The sequence below is a fragment of the Lampetra planeri genome, chromosome 47 (genome assembly GCF_965212315.1).
Source record: "Lampetra planeri chromosome 47, kcLamPlan1.2.h2, whole genome shotgun sequence".
NCBI lineage: Eukaryota > Metazoa > Chordata > Hyperoartia > Petromyzontiformes > Petromyzontidae > Lampetra > Lampetra planeri.
In genome coordinates, this window is record NC_136153.1 from 383,643 (window position 1) to 401,544 (window position 17,902).

The 17,902-nt window shown below is 51.1% G+C and overlaps 2 protein-coding genes across 4 annotated transcripts; both read right to left on the reverse strand.

Annotated features, from left to right (window-relative positions):
* Positions 1-201: 201 nt before the first annotated feature.
* Positions 202-8,766, reverse strand: LOC144733460 (katanin p60 ATPase-containing subunit A-like 1). 2 transcript variants are annotated; one of them, XM_078615367.1, is made up of 11 exons: positions 8,567-8,766; positions 7,820-8,013; positions 6,273-6,424; positions 5,422-5,629; positions 4,899-5,023; positions 4,274-4,379; positions 3,616-3,774; positions 3,308-3,434; positions 2,577-2,711; positions 1,931-2,057; positions 202-1,321 (listed from the first exon to the last, which is right to left on the reverse strand). In XM_078615367.1, exons 2-11 carry the CDS (start codon positions 7,979-7,981, stop codon positions 1,123-1,125), a joined length of 1,500 nt encoding a protein of 499 aa, XP_078471493.1. In that variant the 5' UTR covers positions 7,982-8,013; positions 8,567-8,766; the 3' UTR covers positions 202-1,122. The 2 variants fall into 2 exon arrangements, with proteins under 2 accessions (XP_078471493.1, XP_078471492.1); XM_078615366.1 differs by having other exon boundaries at positions 8,355-8,766.
* A 5,032-nt stretch (positions 8,767-13,798) lies between these two features.
* MRPL41 (mitochondrial ribosomal protein L41) lies at positions 13,799-17,045 on the reverse strand. 2 transcript variants are annotated; one of them, XM_078615373.1, is made up of 3 exons: positions 16,911-17,045; positions 16,164-16,322; positions 13,799-14,302 (listed from the first exon to the last, which is right to left on the reverse strand). In XM_078615373.1, exon 3 carries the CDS (start codon positions 14,278-14,280, stop codon positions 13,873-13,875), a length of 408 nt encoding a protein of 135 aa, XP_078471499.1. In that variant the 5' UTR covers positions 14,281-14,302; positions 16,164-16,322; positions 16,911-17,045; the 3' UTR covers positions 13,799-13,872. The 2 variants fall into 2 exon arrangements, with proteins under 2 accessions (XP_078471499.1, XP_078471500.1); XM_078615374.1 differs by having other exon boundaries at positions 16,164-16,298; positions 16,911-17,018.
* Between the last annotated feature and the right edge of the window lie 857 nt (positions 17,046-17,902).

Genomic DNA, 17,902 nt, shown 5'->3' on the forward strand with positions numbered 1-17,902 from the left:
AATTAAGCGGGACGCCAGCACACAATGGCCCACTCGATTCGGGTTGTTGAACGTCAACTGTGGAGTATTTTACGGTCAACACATACCGCAGTAATAACCACGTGGCGGCCTACCAGATTCGAACTGGCGAACCTCCACAAACAAACCTTGAGCTGCCCATGGGCCATGTAATCATAAACAGTGAAGCTCTCAAAATCTCCCTCTTAGTCATCATTAGCATCTTTATTTTAATTGCATCGTTCATTTCACAAGCAAACCTCGCCGGGCTCAAATGTACAGATCCGTAACGGCGCGGCACACCGTGCGCATGACGGCGCACACAGCGATACAACAGCGTCACACGACCTCACGGATGCGTGCGGGTGGGTGTTCCGAATGGAAAAATTACATCACAACTTACCATTGAACCCTGAGCCACGTCAATGGTTAAACCCTCGTGCCAACAGCTGGATTTTAAATAAAGCACGGAGAGCGCAAACACGCGATACGCAGAGAGGAGCTCCGCACTCCACTCATTACGATTACTACTGCTACACTCGTTTTTCCGGGGAAGCCTCGCTGAGTCTCAAGGCTAATATCAGGTGGGTCGTGCCAAGTGTTCACAGTCAGGGGCAATGTTGCTTTGTCTAATCCTAATTGAGTAATTTGCAGGTACGTGGGATGTTGGTCCAATACCAGCCACGCGGAACAGGGGGAGAACGTACAAACTCCACACAGAGAAAAGGCGCCCGGGTCACCACCGCACTGCCACCACTCTATGCCACCGTACAGCAGCAATACGGCGTTTGATTTCTCCACCACACTTAACTTGAAAGAGGTAAATAACACACTATTTGATTCGCTCAGATGCACAAGAAGACGGAGTTATGCTTGACCCTACTTTAGTCGTAAGTGCGGCAAAAAGATTGGATTCAAACTCAACCTATTGTTGTTAAAATATTATCGCCCACCGGGTGAAGATGTGCGGTTAAATCTTTCGCCACGGGATTTCACATCAGACGGAGACACACACACTTCTCGTTACACTAGTTGTTGGACTGTGGGAGGAGAGAAGAGGGTTTCAGTTTGCCCTGATTTGGTCTCCTGTAAACTTCCTCTCCAACTGAAGAGTTTGCAGCGTGGCTAAGTGGAACCGAACTCTGCCATCCACTGGATGTACTTCTCCAGGTCGGCAGCAGAGACCGACTTGGAGACCTTATGGATGGCAGACTCAAAGTCCTCCATCGTGGTGGGCATCTGCAGCTCCTCCCTGGAGAGATTGCGAATCTCCTCTGGGCTGAGACCCTGAATCCTGCGTCTCATGGCCATCATTGACGCGTCCCTACAGGATGCATCAAGAGCAAACAGATACCACTAACCATCTCACGCCATCGTCAAACACAGCATTCCCCACAGCGGACATCATCATTTGTTTCGCAAGAAGAGGCAGTGGCATTTTTAATCGATTGCAGTTTAGAGGTAAGGGATTTGGGGAGGCCATATAATTATAATATAAAAATAATTTAAAAAATGATGAAAGTCAAATCAGTCAAATCTCCTGGGGCCGTATTCTCAGTCGCGGCTCGGCTCTGGCTCGGCCACGAACGCGGCTCAGCTCTGGATTGAGCTGCTCAGCTGCTTCCAACGACGCGCGAGTGGGCTTGGCCACGGGCTCGAATCGGGCTCAGCTCATGGGAATCCTGAGTTAGTGCGGCTTGGACCAGGCCCATAAGAGTCGGCTCAAATTAAGTGCATGGCTTCAATCTGGCTCAATTGAGCCAAGCCGTGACCAAGAATATGGCGCCATAGACTTATCGGCATCCAAATTAATATTAAATCAACAGTCGTGCGTGTGGCTTTAACTATTAAAAAAAATAACATTAAATATAAAACCGACGGGTCCCTTTACGGAGCCCCGTGGCGGTGATGGCGGGGCACCATCTGGACTCACCGGCACACGTTGGTGATGTCGGCGCCCGAGTAGCCATTGAGCTGCTCTGCGATCTTCTTCATGTCCACGTCGGCTGACACCTCCACTTCACGTAGGTTGATCTTGAGCAGCTCCTCGCGACCCGAGTCTGCCATCACGGGGAAGCGCCAAGCGGTGGCGTGTTAGCCGCTTGTTAACTACCTCGTCTGATTCCGACCATGAAGACTGCATATTTGGAGTTTGCATGTCTCTCTCCCTGTGGTTGTGTGGATTTTTCTCCGGGTCCGATTTTTCCATCCATATTTAGAATCATGCGATTAAGAGTATTTGGCTGCTATATACTCCCACACAATAAGCCACTTTATTCAGCTGTCATTTTTGGCGAGGTCGCTCCTGAAAAAGAGCTACAAAGCTCAGTGGGCCTTATCTGGTAAATAACAAATAATTTGTCTTAAATAATTCTGTGTGTCTGCTTCACAGTCAACATTAACGATTCCGTGACGTTATTCCAAGTGAGTGGGCCGTTGCGTGGCTGGTGGTCACGGCCCAAATTTTCCAAATGTGCTAACTCCACTACAAATCAGCGCCAGTACCACATGTACTAAATTCGACGTTAAATTGTTGGCGCACAAGTGCGTGTTGGTGCCCGCGTGTCGCCGTGAGCTACCCGATGGGAGCGGGATGTAGATGCGCTTCTCCAGGCGGCGTCTCAAGGCCTCGTCGATGTCCCAGGGGAAGTTGGTTGCGGCCAGGACCATCACCATCTTGGTTGGGTCATCGTTTTCCAAGGCACCCCCGACACCTGCGCAGCAACGTTTGGCGGAGCATGAACCGGCGCCTAGGAAACCTATGTGGGTGCGTGCGAGCATGCGTGCTGTTGCGCCCACAAATTCGCCAGCGGTGATGCAGTGGTGAGCACGCTGCCACTGCCACAAACCCGGCGACCTGAGATTCGATTCCTGCTCAACATCGGCGACAATTATCTAAACCGGTCCTGGGCCTCCTCTAGGTCGACTAAGCAGCCTTAAATGAGTACCTGGTGCGGCGTGACATTTCGGAAAAGGTGGCCAGCCGTGGTGCTGACCACCAAAAACCACCGCCGGCCTTAATAGGTGCTCGCAAACGGCACTTGCCCCAACAGTCTGTAATTCAGCAAGGTTTCCGTTTTGACTTAAAACTTTCGTGGCTGCAGGAATTAATATTCTTGGTTCTTTCGGTAAAGTCACGCTTGTGTTGCGATCGAAACGTCATGGTTTTTTGCTTTTATTTTTAATTAATATATATTTTTTTTTTATGTGACTTACCAAAAGAACCAAGAATAAGGTTTCCGTTAAATGAAAGTAAATGGAGAGAGTGTGCGCGATGCATGGAGGGAGTGGGGATGGGGGAGACTCTCACCGTCCATCTGGATGAGAAGCTCGGACTTGACCCTGCGGCTCGCCTCGTGCTCGTCCGAGGTGCCGCGGCGGCTGCAGATCGAGTCGATCTCGTCAATGAATATGGTGGTCGGGGCATAAAACCTCGCCTGGGGCAAAGAGCAAAATACACAGCGCGGAACGTGAGTCAACCGGGGCGCACTGGTGCCGCGGTCATGCTGCGGTCGTGCCGTGGTTGCGCCGCGAGACCCCTTGGCGATCGAGGATCTTGGCGGCACAAGATTCTAAATCTGGCAGGAAGGGCGGCCGGAAGCAAACCTGCCGTCCTACCATTTCGAAGAGCAGACGGACGAGCTTCTCGGATTCGCCGCGGTACTTGGACGTGAGCGTGGACGAGGAGATGTTGAAGAAGGTTGTTCCACACTCCGTGGCCACAGCCTTGGCCAACATGGTCTTGCCTGTGCCTGGAGGGCCGACCATGAGCACACCCTGCCAATGGGAGACTCGTCAGTGCACAACATTCATATTATTACACTTTTATACCCAGGAAAGCGTGAGTGTCAAGACTCGTCTGTCACGAAGGTCCTGCCAAATTTTTGCAGAAGGGAGTGATATTGCTGCCATGTGTAATCCCATCAGTAATTTTCACGCAATTTTTCAGCAATGGGATGTTTCGGCCAATATCGGTTAATTGTACAGTTTGTTTTAGCCGTGAGAGAAAACCAGAGAACCATGGGAGGAAACCCACGCAGAACACGGGGAGAGAACACACAAACTCCAGGCAGAAATGCACCCGGGTCGGTAATTCAACCCAGGGGCTCCTTGCTGTGAAGCGCGGGCATCACCACTGTACTGCTTCCGCCCTGCCGTCCAAAGTAACCACGCACCACTGGGGAAGTCCGTAACAGTTACTGGCGTGTGTCCGTGTCTACGCTCCCCACTAACTTGGGCACCAGGGGCGTCAATGTTCACCACCCCTCTGTCTCACCTTCCATGGTCGGCGGATGCCTTTGAAGAAATCCGGAATGAGCATCGGCAGCACCACGGCTTCCTCCAGCAGCTTCTTGGCCACGTCAAGGTCTGCAATGTCGTCCCTGGGAATGACACCGCCGCAGGGCATTAACAACTGAGTCAATGAAAGTGAATCTCTCATATTTAAAAACCATGCGATGCGACAGCCCACTGAGACCGGCCTCAGTCACGCGAGTTCCCAGTTTCTTTTGTTAACGAGAGGCGAGAATTGAAGCGACAAGGATGACTCTGAATTGCAATAAGTGACTGACCTTGGTTAGACCTGGCTTAAACAAGACAACAGAACGACAACAATTACTGTTTACAGAAAAACAACAACACAACCGTACGTATTCAAATGCACCATTACAACGAAGATTTAAAATTAAGATTACTCCTTCGTAAAAAATGTGCAATCAAGCACAAAACAATAAAATTGAACACAAGCGGTGGGAAGACAATTGTGGGGACGACGCGGGGGGGTGCAAATACGTCCCCAGGCACAGCGTGGAGTGGCCTCCACCAGGTACACGGCCCCAGCCAAATGAGGGATCTGCGACTGGAGCGAGTGGACGCCAGTGGTAACGCGGCACCATGCTCACCAGCGGACGTTGGGGTTGCGGGAGACGATGTCCCTTTCCAGAGCGTCCACAAGATCCTTGTCGTAGCCTGTTCCGTCAAACTTCTTCCCTTCTTCCGACAGCGGCTCTTGAACTCCTCGCTTGCCCTGCACATTCCCCGCCAGCGAAACGCGCGAGGGTTAAATGGCTTCCCGAACGATTTTACGAGCACAGGTGCAAAAGGCCCCCACAATTTTAAGGCCCTAGCAACAAACGGCACGAGTATCACAGGTACAGTAGCAAAGAGTTATGAAGGCGCTTCTTGAATTGAGAAAGGTTGTCGTCATGACAGCTCGGGATAAGAGACGATGGGAAGGATCTCAAAGGTGGAGCGGTGTTAAGGGAAGAAGCAGAAAGGGAAGTGAGGTGACCTGCAGTGTGGCGGTTGAACAGTCCGTCTCTCTATCTCTTGAGAGTGAATGATAACCGTGCGCATTGCACAATCTTCATCACATTACAAAAAGGCCGAGGCGTGAGGACGCGGTGAGTGCCCGAGTTCCCTCACCTTGTCAGCGTCACGGCCACGTGCCCGCCCCTCCCTGTCCTTGGCAGAGGGAACAGAAATCCGTGGCTTCTCGCTCCGAGCCGACGGCTGGGAGGGCTTCACCCTGCCAGCGGCGGCGGCGGCGGCTGCCTGCTGCTCCCTCCGACCCAGCTTCACTTCCCTCTTGCCTTTCCCTGCATCTACTGGCCTGAAGATGGCAGGAGAATGCCTGTGAAAAGACAAACGAAGTAGGGATTTTTGAGGAGGTACCGCAGCCCAGAGATTTAGTGCATTCGCAGGTTGTTAAGAGGTTCTTGGTTCGATACCTGCAGGCTGCCCTGTGTTCTTAACCATACTAATACTATGCGCCATCTTGCTTCACTCTCAGGGTACTTTAGAGATCTCCTGACGTGATTGCAAATGGGTAGGTCATTGTGTGGCTGGCGCCACAGTTCAAATTTGATCAAAAAAAGCCATCGCAAATGACTCAATTGGGGTTGCACACGACAGCAACATCGCCCCCCACCTACTGTGAAACTACTGCAGCCCGTGTCTGTGAAACCCAATACCAAATGTACTACATTTTGAACTACTGTTCATGTTAACAGTTTCAAGTGCAGACAGAGTTTGACGCGCTTGTGCTTTGTATGGGTGCCACGGTGGTGAGATGTTAACTACCTCGCCTGGTATGCAGGAGGCCGTGGGTTCGATCCCGACCCCGACGCCTGCTGTATATTTGAACTTTGGATGTTCTCCCCACGCGACCACGGGGATAACATACAAACGACAAATATACAGGCTTTCCTGGGTAAAGAAGCGTGATAACCATAATAATAATAAAAAATTATAAATGACCTTGCCCCTGCGGTCACCTGTTCTCGGCGGGTGTTGGGGCCGGCCACACGTCAGGGTCTCGGGTGGGCTCCTCATAAACCTGCAGCGGGAAGCTGTCGATCTTGAAGCTGGCGAGAGTCTTGACGATATCCTTCACCTGCTCGTACTCCTGCACCATTTCTGCCCTCACCTGCGGCACGCATGACAAACGACGTTAGCCGCTCGCTAAACAGCAGCCCGACCACCGGCGCTCTCTCTCGTTGAGGCACGCAGCGGTGACCCGTCGCGTCCGTCAACACCGGCGGTTACGTCAATCCTCGTGAATTCAGTGTTGCGATTCGACCGAATGGGTTCACAGCACGCTCGCGCTGTTTCTCGTCCGTCCTGTCTCGTTTTTTCAACGAGCTCGAATGTTGCATCTCGCTCCTCGCTCTACGCACCACGTCCTTTCTCGAAAATGTCTGGTGGTCGTGGCCTCCTTCCACTTAGCAGCTCTGTCCACAATATTCACTCGAGAAGTTCGCGCTTGCTACTCTATAATTTCCCAGTTAAAACCACGTTTATATTCAGTACCCTGTTTTCTCATTACAAGTCCAAGAAATCTAACTATGCCATTTCTATGATTGTTCTTAAACATTTTCTTGTTATGTAACCTGACGCTATCCAAACTACATTTACGTCACTCGTTTTGTCTGTCCGTTAAATGTTTAACATCCTCTTTGAGAACCAAATCTCTGTCGCTTACAGTTAGCTCTGCAGGGCCTGTTGTAATGGTCCAGCTTTCACATCCATACAGACCAGCATATGCAACGCTGCAGCATTATAATTCTCGTTGTCATTAACAATTCCTTATTCTTCAATATAGGTCCCATATTCTGCAACGTATCTTTGCCAATGCTATTCTTCTGTTTATGTCTGCGATGCACCTTCCATCTCCAGTTACCATGCTACCTAAATACTGCAGTTCAAATGCTCCACCTGCATAACCCTCTTCCTGTTCCGAGATGACCAGAAGTTCAGAATCAGAATATTTATTTAGATTGCAGGAGGAATCCGATGAGTTATAAAGCTCCTTTTCACAGATGTCCAGAGAGGGCGGGTAAGAGCGTTACAACAACAAACAACACAAAAACACGATAGGAGTGCAAAGTACAAGAAAGGTAAACAAATCACCCAAAAACATAGAAATATAAAACTAAACCATCCCTATCCTACCAGGCAGGGTCAATGTCCCATGCACCGCGGTTCAATGTAAATTTTATTCAGAGAGTCATAGGGCCGTTGTTTTAAAGACATCACACTCACCGCAGAGAACTGTAGCGACACGACCACACTCTTACGATAGCTGGCGCCAAACTGTGCCATACGCCCTCTCGAATGTCCTTTTTCTTCCGATTCCCTTCCGATGACGTGACGTACGTCTACGTCGTTGGAACGGAATCGGAATAAAACCCCGATGACGTGCACGTACGTGCGTCCGTCATCGGCAATGGTAACACGGGTTTTTTAATGCCGTCGGTGTCACTGGCTCGCGATTCCTACGAATTTTAAACGACGGTGGGGGGATTAATTTCGCCGAAGTCACCTCCTGCCAGCGCTGTCGCCGTAGCGGCTCCTTGAGCGAGCCGATGTAGTGCTGGATCTCCTGCAGGACGCCCTGGTAGTACACGAGCGCAGCGTCGTACAGGCCCAAGAGCGCAAACTCGCGGCCCATCTTCACGTTCTCCACGATCTTGGACAGGTTCATGGCGGGGGGCCACCCGACTCCTCACTTCTCCCCTAGGCCAAGAGCAAACCCACACGGAGGGGCACAGTCACGATGCATGGAGACGAGGCACACACACACACGGTCGCAGTCCAGAGAGACCCCGAGACCTGGTAGTGACGTTAAAAGGAGAGTCTTGGTACAGAGACATGGAACATTGTCACGGTGCAGAGAGAGTTACGGTACTCATGGTACGGAGAGGGTCATAGTAGAGAGACATGTTACAGAGAGAGTGGTGGTACATTACCATGGTACAGAGAGAGGCATGGTATTATAGAGAGACATGGTATTAGAAAGAAACTCATGGTACAGAGAGACTCATGGTACAGTCATGGTACAGTCAGAGTCAGCGCACCAGGCGCTGGTGGCTTCGAGCGAGGGTCGCCCGCTGTTGTGGAAGCGTCTCCCAGGCGACTTGCAACCCAGCACCGCGGCCTCCTCTCCCCGTCTCTCCCTCACTGTGTCCCTCTCCTCGCCTCCGTCTTTGTCTCTCTCCGCCGTCGTCCAGTCGCGCAGAGCAGAGCCCCTGGGCCGCACACACCCAGCCCCGCGTCTCACTCGCTCTACCTGCTGCTCTGCCCCCGCTCTCTCTCTCCTCTCGTCTCTCTCCCCGCACTCTCCCCGGCGCTACGTCACGAGTGATCTCTCCGCGGACATGACGTTCATGCCCTCTCCTTCCTGCAACTTGAATTCGGCAAAGCAGGTCAGCGCGAAATGACGTAATAGCCCGTTTTTGACGTCACGGGCCGCGGCTGTTTTCTTGGGTGGACGGGAACATCTGGCGATGACGTCCACCTCGGGTAAAAGCGAGACATCGGTCGCGCGACGTCATATTAACATGACGTCATGCGCTCAATCTTAGAAATTTGCAATTCAGAATGAGAATGCGTGCCGAGACTTCGGGGAGGGAATACGATGAGTCGTGAGTAGGGGGGGTACGGAGTCAAGCGAGTCACAACAACAACACAAACACACACGATAGGAGTGCAAAAGAGAGAACAGCTTGGGGAAGGTAGAAAAATAACAGAGTTGATGACCACACCAAGACAAGGCGCAGTCCGTTTCTCAGGACAGCTGCCACATTCAAATTTAACTCTCCACACACGGGTCAAAGTCAACGCTCGGTGTGCTGTATACAGCACCCATTCACCGGTCTGGAGAACAAGTGAATCAGATTCAGAATATGTATTCATACCGGAGGCATCCGATGCGCTATGAAGCTTTTCCCCACATGTCCAGTAGGGGCACGTTACAACAATCAACGCAAACACACGGCAGAAGTGTAAAGCACAAAACAACACAAATATAAAACTCAACCATCCCCATCCTACCAGGCAGGGTGGGTATCCCGTTCACCACGGACTCTCAGAAGGTCTGAAATCCGTTTTAGCTAAAGGACTAAACTTTGCAGTCACACCGAGACACATACCAGTTAATGATATAATTGCCCGAGTAGATGTAGCTCTCAAGGGCCTGAGTCACATCGCTGCAGACATAGCAAGATCTGAAATCTCTGCAACCCTCAAAAACGCTAAGATGCCAGCTAGCAACATCAGCAAAGATGAGCGTTTTGAATTAGCTCAATTAAAAAAGAGGGATGACATTGTCATCCTCTCTGCCGACAAAGGTAATGCCACTGTCATCATGGACAAAATAGAATACAACAACAAAATTCAAGAACTACTCAACGATGGCAGCTATACAAATATAAAAAGAGACCCCACCAACAGCCTCGTCACTAAAACCAACAAAATTATTTTTGATTCAACTGAATTAATTGATCAGACCAAACAGTTCTCGTTGAAACCTTCTGCAGCCAGGCCACCAAGATTATACGGCTTGCCAAAGATACATAAAGAAGATACACCTCTTCGTCCCATTGTCTCTACTATCAACTCCCCCACCTACAAACTGGCTCGTTTTTTGTCTGAAATCCTACGGCCTTTCACTGGAAAAAACACCTCTGCGGTACTAAACTCTACTGACCTGGTATCGACAATCAAGGGGATTTCCCTGTCCCCAGACGACCTGCTTGTCAGTTTTGATGTGGTTGCCTTATTCACCAAAGTTCCTGTACCTGACACCATTGCAATCATTGAAGACTTGGTTCATCAAGGACAGAATACTGGGGTACCCCCCCTGGTGAGACACTGCTTAACCAATACATACTTCACCTGGAATGGAACTTTCTACAAGCAAACTGAGGGCACCCCAATGGGCCCCCCCCCCCTATCTCCGGTTGTAGCCAACGTTTTCATGGAGAAATTTGAGACTGACGCCATCCAGACTGCCACACTACGCCCGACCTTATGGAAGAGGTACGTAGATGACACTTTTGTAATCTGGCCACATGGCCGGCCTGCTCTAGACCAATTTCTCGACCACATCAATTACATACACCCAGCCATCAGATTCACCATGGAAGTCGAAAAAGATGGCAAGCTACCCTTTTTGGATGTCCTAATTAAAAGGAGACCTGATGGTTCAATGAGCCACTCTGTCTACAGGAAAGCCACCCATACGGATGCTTACCTAAAACCGGATTCCCACCACCATCCATCCCAGAAGAATTCCCTCATCAAGACTCTATACCATAGAGCCCAATGCATATCCCACCAGGAACACATTGCCAGTGAACTCAAACACGTACGCCAAGCTCTTAAGGCTAATGGTAAAGCCATCACTCCAACCATCAAGAAGGATCCTGTTGAGGAGCCTTTCAAGACCATCACCTTACCCTACATTGCTGGGGTCACAAAAAAGATCTCCAAAATCCTGATAAAACACAAGATCCAGGTCCGATTCAACACAGTACATAAAATCCGTGATCTGGTCTCGTCTGTAAAAGATGTGGTTCCAGACATACAGTACCCTGGCGTCTACAAACTAAGTTGCCTCTGTGGTAGCAGTTACATTTGAGAAACCAAACGACATGTCTCGGACCGCATCCGTGAACATAAAGCAGACTTGAAACACGGTAGGACAAACACCTCAGCCGTGGCAGATCACTGTTACAATTCAGTGGGCTCACATGACATTGACTTCTCAAAGACAGAGGTTCTCTGCAAGCCATCTGGCTACCATGAGAGATTCGTTCATGAGGCGATCCACATATACAAACACAGAGACAATTTCAACCGAGAAGATGGATTCTGGCTTAGCAATCATTGGAAGGACGTAATACACCATTTCGGATCTTAACTGATTGTGTTCACGTTTACGGTGACTTTCAGACCGCGTGCCACTCACTGGCATTGTATTCTCCGCAGGGAATGGATTCTTTACCCTGCTGCAAGTTTCTACCCCTACTCTCCCATTGACATATTTAGTTGCTTCCTCTTAGTACCTTTCACACGACGGTCAATGGTACAGTGTATAATAACAAATAGTATAACATTTATATGCTTAATACAATGTACAAAGTAATATATAGTATCGTAATTGTATAGTCAATATACAGCAGTGTGATATACATTAGGGTGGGTAGAATAATACAGTGTAATATTACAATGTATAGATATAGGGTGGTTTATAGCAATACAGTATATAATTTAATGTTGGGTTTGTCTATTGCAGTATATAGTACGGTGTAGACTCGTGTGATGTAAGAGAATAAAGTTTAGATGGAAGCATATATTTTTTACGACGTAGAATTGTAATGTGTTACTTACTGTTAGTAACTCAGCTTATTGTAGAGTATATTTAGTATACTGATGATACTATGTAGTTTATACTTTAGTTGTTTACGTGGTGGTTTTAGTTACTGCAGCTACATACTATTAACACTCCTTCCCTTTATTAATGCTATCCCTATCCCCTCCCTTTGATGCTGCTAATCCTGCATAATGCACGGGCATAAGTAGTACTCATCACATACCTGCATTTCCCATATCCCCTCTCTTTGATGCTGCTAATCCTGCATAATGCACGGGCATAAGTAGTACTAATCACATACCTGTATTTCCCATATCCCCTCCCTTTGATGCTGCTAATCCTGCATAATGCACGGGCATAAGTAGTACTAATCACATACCTGCATTTCCCATAAATATGCTAAATTCCTCTTGATATGCAAATTATTTTGTCAAGGCACCCTTTCCCTCCTTCCAACCCAGCTTAAATATATGCTCCAAGCATGGTGCTGTTTCATTCAGACGCTGTCGCCTCGACAGACCTGGTTTTCACCTGAGGACGGCTGCTTGCGTTGTGGCCGAAACGTCGTGAGAATTATTTTATTATTATTTTATTACTTCCCTTCTACGTGACTTTACCGAAAGAACCAAGAAAATGCACAAGCAGTCCGATCCGCACGGGCAGCCCCCAGCCAGCCTGGCACAGCCCCCAGCCAAGCCTGGCACAGCCCCCAACCAGCCTGGCACAGCCCCCAGCCAAGCCTGGCACAGCCCCCAACCAGCCTGGCACAGCCCCCAACCAGCCTGGCACAGCCCCCAGCCAGCCTGGCACACCCCCAGCCAGCCTGGCACAGCCCCCAGCCAGCCTGGCACAGCCCCCAGCCAGCCTGGCACACCCCCAGCCAGCCTGGCACACCCCCAGCCAGCCTGGCACAGCCCCCAGCCAGCCTGGCACAGCCCCCAGCCCGGTGACTCCCGACCGCCTCCTGGCTGCCGCCGCGGCCACCTGCAAGCAGCGCCACAACGCAGCCCGGGACCAGCAGCAAGCCGGCGGTCGCCACCAAGTAGCGGGACGTCACCGCGACGCTTGTGCCAGGCTAGGTACTCCTCGAGGCCAACGTGAAGCGTCGAAGGCTCGCTGACATGTCATGGGGGTAGACCCAGGTGCCATGGGTAGACTGAGATGACTGGCAGATGCACTAGCTGTTCCCTCTACTGTGCCAACTTGCCGCGTTTTAGCCACCCAGTGCTCCAACTCGTTGTTGTGAGCGTTGCTCCTCTGCCCTCCGCTGTTGTTGTGGAGGGCGACTGTTTTTTTGTTCCGATTTATATTTGGATTCAGTGATGTAATCCGTTTTTTTTTTACCAGAGAAGACAGAATGAGCTATGTAGATATTTTTCAACGCGTGATGTAGATTATAAATGTGAATGAAAAACTCGGGGACCTGGAGAAAAATCCATGCGAGGGACATGCAAACTCCAAATATACAACAGGTATCACGGTTTGGATTGAATCCACGACCTCCTGTCTACCAGGAGAGGTAGTTAACATATCTCCACCACGGCACCCCTCTTGAGTTCGCACTTCTTTATACAAAATAAACTTCTAATTTTAAACCTTGAGAAAAGGCAGCTGTCACATTGGTGGTGTACTGGGCAGCACCCTCCGATTTGGTTCAATTCTATCTCCTGGCAAGGCAGCTCAAGTGGAGCTGCACGTTTATCAAATCGCCCATCACGGCTTCTATCCAACCAGCAGAGTAAAAGGGTTCATCACCACAGTCGATTGGACTGTTCACACACACGCCTGGTCAGCATGTAGCAGAGCAAATACCTTCTAAATATCCTTCTGGCATGAGCAAATCTCAGCAAAACTTGAGATACGACAGCAAACAACCCAAATTTATTAGCCCCACCTTGCACGTGCCCACACCCAGTGTACCTGCTTCTGCTCGATCACATCTGTAACGTTGACCTCCTGTTTCGCGTTTCTTCTGGACCTCTGTATCGCTTCTCCTGCCTCGCTACAACATTCCCAAATTCCCAGCGTTCCGTCTCACGACACCGGTGCTCAGGTAAAGCAACCTCTCTGTAATGCTTGGTTAGGATCCAGTTCTCTGATCCACACAGCAATGTTAATGGAAAATAAAAGACCGACAATTTAAACTGGAGGCAAACGTTTTGTTTATTCATTTTGCAGGAACGAAGGAGAGCCGCGGGCAGGGCAGGCAGGGAGGGAGATCACCGCGGGAAGTTCTTGGGGTAGAGCTGGAATAGTTTCCCGCTCTGCGACGGCTCAAACCCGTACTTTTCGAGCGCGTCCGGGTCGAAGGCTCCGGCCTTGATGTCGCGCTCCATGTCAGGAGCCACCACGGCATCGAAGAGGCTCTGCGCGGTGGGCGGTGCCGTCGAGCCGGGGGGCGCCCGGTACGAGACATAAGGTCGCAGCGTGAAGCCGGTCAAGTCCGGCACCACCAGCTCCGGGATCATCTCCCGCACCGGCACGAACTTCCCCGAGGGCGTGTGACGCCCGGCGATGCGTGCCCCGCGGCCCTTGTAGAAGTCTCGTGGGCCGCGCTTGCTCGTAAACGGCGAGGTGCGGTCGGCGCCACGCACCAGGCCGAGTGCCACGCGCGACAGCAGCCCCATTGCGAGAGGAAATCCTGGCTCACTGACACCGCACGAGAGGGGGGGGGAGACGCAGATTGTACGGTACACGCATGATGTACACACACATACACACGGCTGTACGTACACGCAGAGAGCCATAAATGTGTACGCACAGACGTACACACAGACGTGCACACGGAAAAATATGTATGGAAAATCCGCCATTTCGCAAAGACATTTGTGTTAGGCTCGGTATACTTTGAGGCCAGGTGAAGTGTCGAAGGCTCATTAGCAGTTAATGGGACCCAGGTGACAATAGGTTGACTGAGATGGCCGGCTGATGCACCACCTGTGCCCCCTACTGTACCAACTTGCTACGTTTTATCAGCGCAGCGCTCCGCGTGCTTTTGCGAGCATCGTTCCTCTGCGAGCGTCGTTCCTCCACCGTCTTCTGGTTGTTGGAGGGCGACTGCCTCCAACTGCGCAGTTGCGTCCTTCACGAGCCTCCTCCACAGAGGCCGATCTCGACACCACTGAGTCTTCAACAATCCAAATCAGCTTCACGTCCTTCTGTATAGCACCGGTCCATCTCTTATGTAGCCCATGCTGTGCCAACTTAGCCCCATTTATGCAGCCAAACATAAGCTACTTGGGCATGCGGGCTACATAACCCAGGCTAATGCAGCCTCGCTTGCAGAGCTCACAGGCTGTTTGGTGCAAGGGCTGTTAATGAGCACCTATGAAGGCCGGCACAGCACCTCCGGTTAGCACGTTTGGCTACGTACGGTGCGAAAGAAGTTAAACATATATATATACATACAGTACAGCACACGAGGGGGTGGCGTGGCAAGCACATGTTTGTATGCCCCTCCAATGCTGATCCTTATACACCGCACCATGTACTCATTTCAGGCTGAGTCGACCAGGGGAGGTCCAGGACCGGTTCAGATATTCATCACTTGTGTTGGCCGTGAGCAGGAATAACATTCTGGTTCGGCGGGTTCGAATCACAGTGCCCAAACCACTGCGCCACCGCTCCTCAATGGGTTGGAGACAACAAACGCCATTCACCACTTAGTGGCGGTGACGCCACCACGGCGCCAGTGCCAGGCCAGGTGCACTTTGAGTGTCGAAGGCTCGCTGACAGGTCGCGGGACAGACCCAGGTACCATGGGTTGACTGAGATGACTGGCAGATGATGCAAGCAGCTGTACCCCCTACTGTGCCAACTTGCTGTGTTTTATCCGCAGGCGCTCCGCTCGTTGTTGTGAGCGTCGCTCCTCTGCCCTCCGTTACTGCTGGAGGGCGACTGCCTCCAAACTGCCCAGTAGCAGCGCCCTTCACGAGCCTCCTCCACATAGGCCGATCTTGAAACACTGGTACCAGTCATTAGCAAGTCCACTTAGCTCCACAACCTCCTGTACCATATCAGTCCATCTCTTTTCCAGCCCGTGTCGTGCCCGTTTAGCCCCCTCGATCCGTTCAAACATATTGTATGCACAGCTGGGCATTAGGTGGCTGGGCAGCGAACGCGGCCTTGCCTGTCGGAGGAGCTCACTGATGGGACCGTGTCCAGATCTTTCAAGGATTTGTGAGCTCCTCACAGAATTCAGCCTGCTGGTTAAACCCAGGATGGATCGTAGGTAGGCCAGCTTCAATATGTTCTAACCAGCACAGGGTGGTCCACGTTTCACAGAGACACAGAGAGAGGCACATATTGTATGCACAGCTGTGTAGCTGCTGTGTCGCTGGTGTGTAGGTGTGGTTGTGTAGCTGGTGTGTAGGTGTAGCTGGTGTGTAGAAGTAGCTATGTCGCTGTGTCGCTGTGGTTATGCTGCCATGTCGCTGTGGTTATGCTGCTATGTCGCTGCGGCTGTCGTCTGGTGTGATGCCGCAGTAGCTGAGACCGCGTCTCGACTCACCTCCGGAGCCGTCCGTCCCCGCGTGCTCAATGACCCCGGGGGCCCCACGCGACGCGGCGCAGGGAGGTGGCGGCGCGATGCGGCTCAAGACGCGGCGACTTGCGCCCCCCCCTCCTCCTCTTCGTTTCCGTCCGCCTTGCAATCAGTTTACCACGAAGGCTTTCACATAATGTGCATGAATAATGTGCATGGATAATGTGGTTTAACGACGCATTTATATATTTACGAGATGTAACCCAGACACCTATATTATGGACAAACGAACGTTTTGTTTACACATCCCCATCATCTTCTTGGTTCTTTCGGTAAAGTCACGTAGAAGGTAAATAATAAAATAATAAAAATAAAACATAATAAAATACAATTCTCACGACGTTTCGGCCACAACGCAAGCAGCCGTCCTCAGGTGAAGAACAGGTCCGACAGACGTGACTTTACCGAAAGAACCAAGAAGATGAATACCTGCAGTCACGAAAGCTTTAAATCGAAACATCCCCATCAGTCACACGGCACTTCTAGGGGTTGCGGACTGAACTTTAAGCAGCGTTGGTTAAGCAGAAAAAGTCTGGACCGGTCTCAACATTCAGTCTCTGCAGCAGCAGCAGTCAGGCTCGCTTGGTAGTCGAGCAAGGACTCTCCTTGCTAGACTACGGGGGGGGGGTCCTCGCCACGTTAAAAGCAAAACACAAATCAACGCTAAAAAGCAAACCGCGTTACAGGAATGAAAAAAAATGGAGAGTCACTCACTTCAGCAACAAGAGTTCTCGGCTTCTGGCAAATCAATTTGAAAATGAGCCGAGTGAACATTCAGCGGGCAGAAACATCGCAGAGAACGCGGCGGCCGCGAGTGACCAGGTTTGGCGTCCATTCAAGTGCCGGCACGGGGCGCTTGGCCCCCATTCACGTGCCGGGGGTCCGGCCTGGTGCTTGCCGGGACTGCGCATGCGCACGGCTCGGTGAATCCCGCGCGGGAATCGATGCGGGCAAGATCGAGTTCAGAATTAGAAATACTGGAAGAATCCGATGAGCTATGAAGCTCTTTTTTCCCACAGATGTCCAGTAGAACATGAGTTGCCACCGCGAGACCCGAGAATCAGCTGCTGCTATATCAGCCCCCCCCCATCCCTCCGTGCAAATCATCCCCTACCACCCACATACAGACGCCAGCCCCCCGACTATGATGGCAACCACGGTGGAGACACAAGGGCCGACATGTGAATGACAGAACGGCTGGGCGCTTCACGCTGAAAGGGCACCCTTAGTCGACCGGTCCCTGTGCCCTCATCTGCCAGTAGGGGGCGATGTGGTCTAGCCTATGGCATCCCCAGTGGCAGCTGTCCCGATGTATCACAAGGTGACTCGGCACCAGGCCTCTGCGAGTTGGCATTAGTCTGTATGGAGCGATGATTGCTGCTGTCTATAAACTGGCAAGCACAAGCTGGGGAGCATCAGCAACAGTGCAACGGACATTAACGAGGCCCTTGTGTGCTCTGTAGCCGAGTACTGTGCACCAGTATAAATCAGAAGTAGTCACACTCGACTTGTTGATGTCGAACTGAACAAAGCAATGCGGTGTATCACTGGAACCCTCCAATCGACCCCAACACCCTGGCTGCCTGTGCTGTCACAAATCTCTCCCCCATCCATCCGCCGAAACGCTGCAACCCTCTGTGAAGCACTGCGAATCGAGTAAAGCAGTCGCTTTCCCATTCATCAGAACCTCAATAACGTCCCTCCTT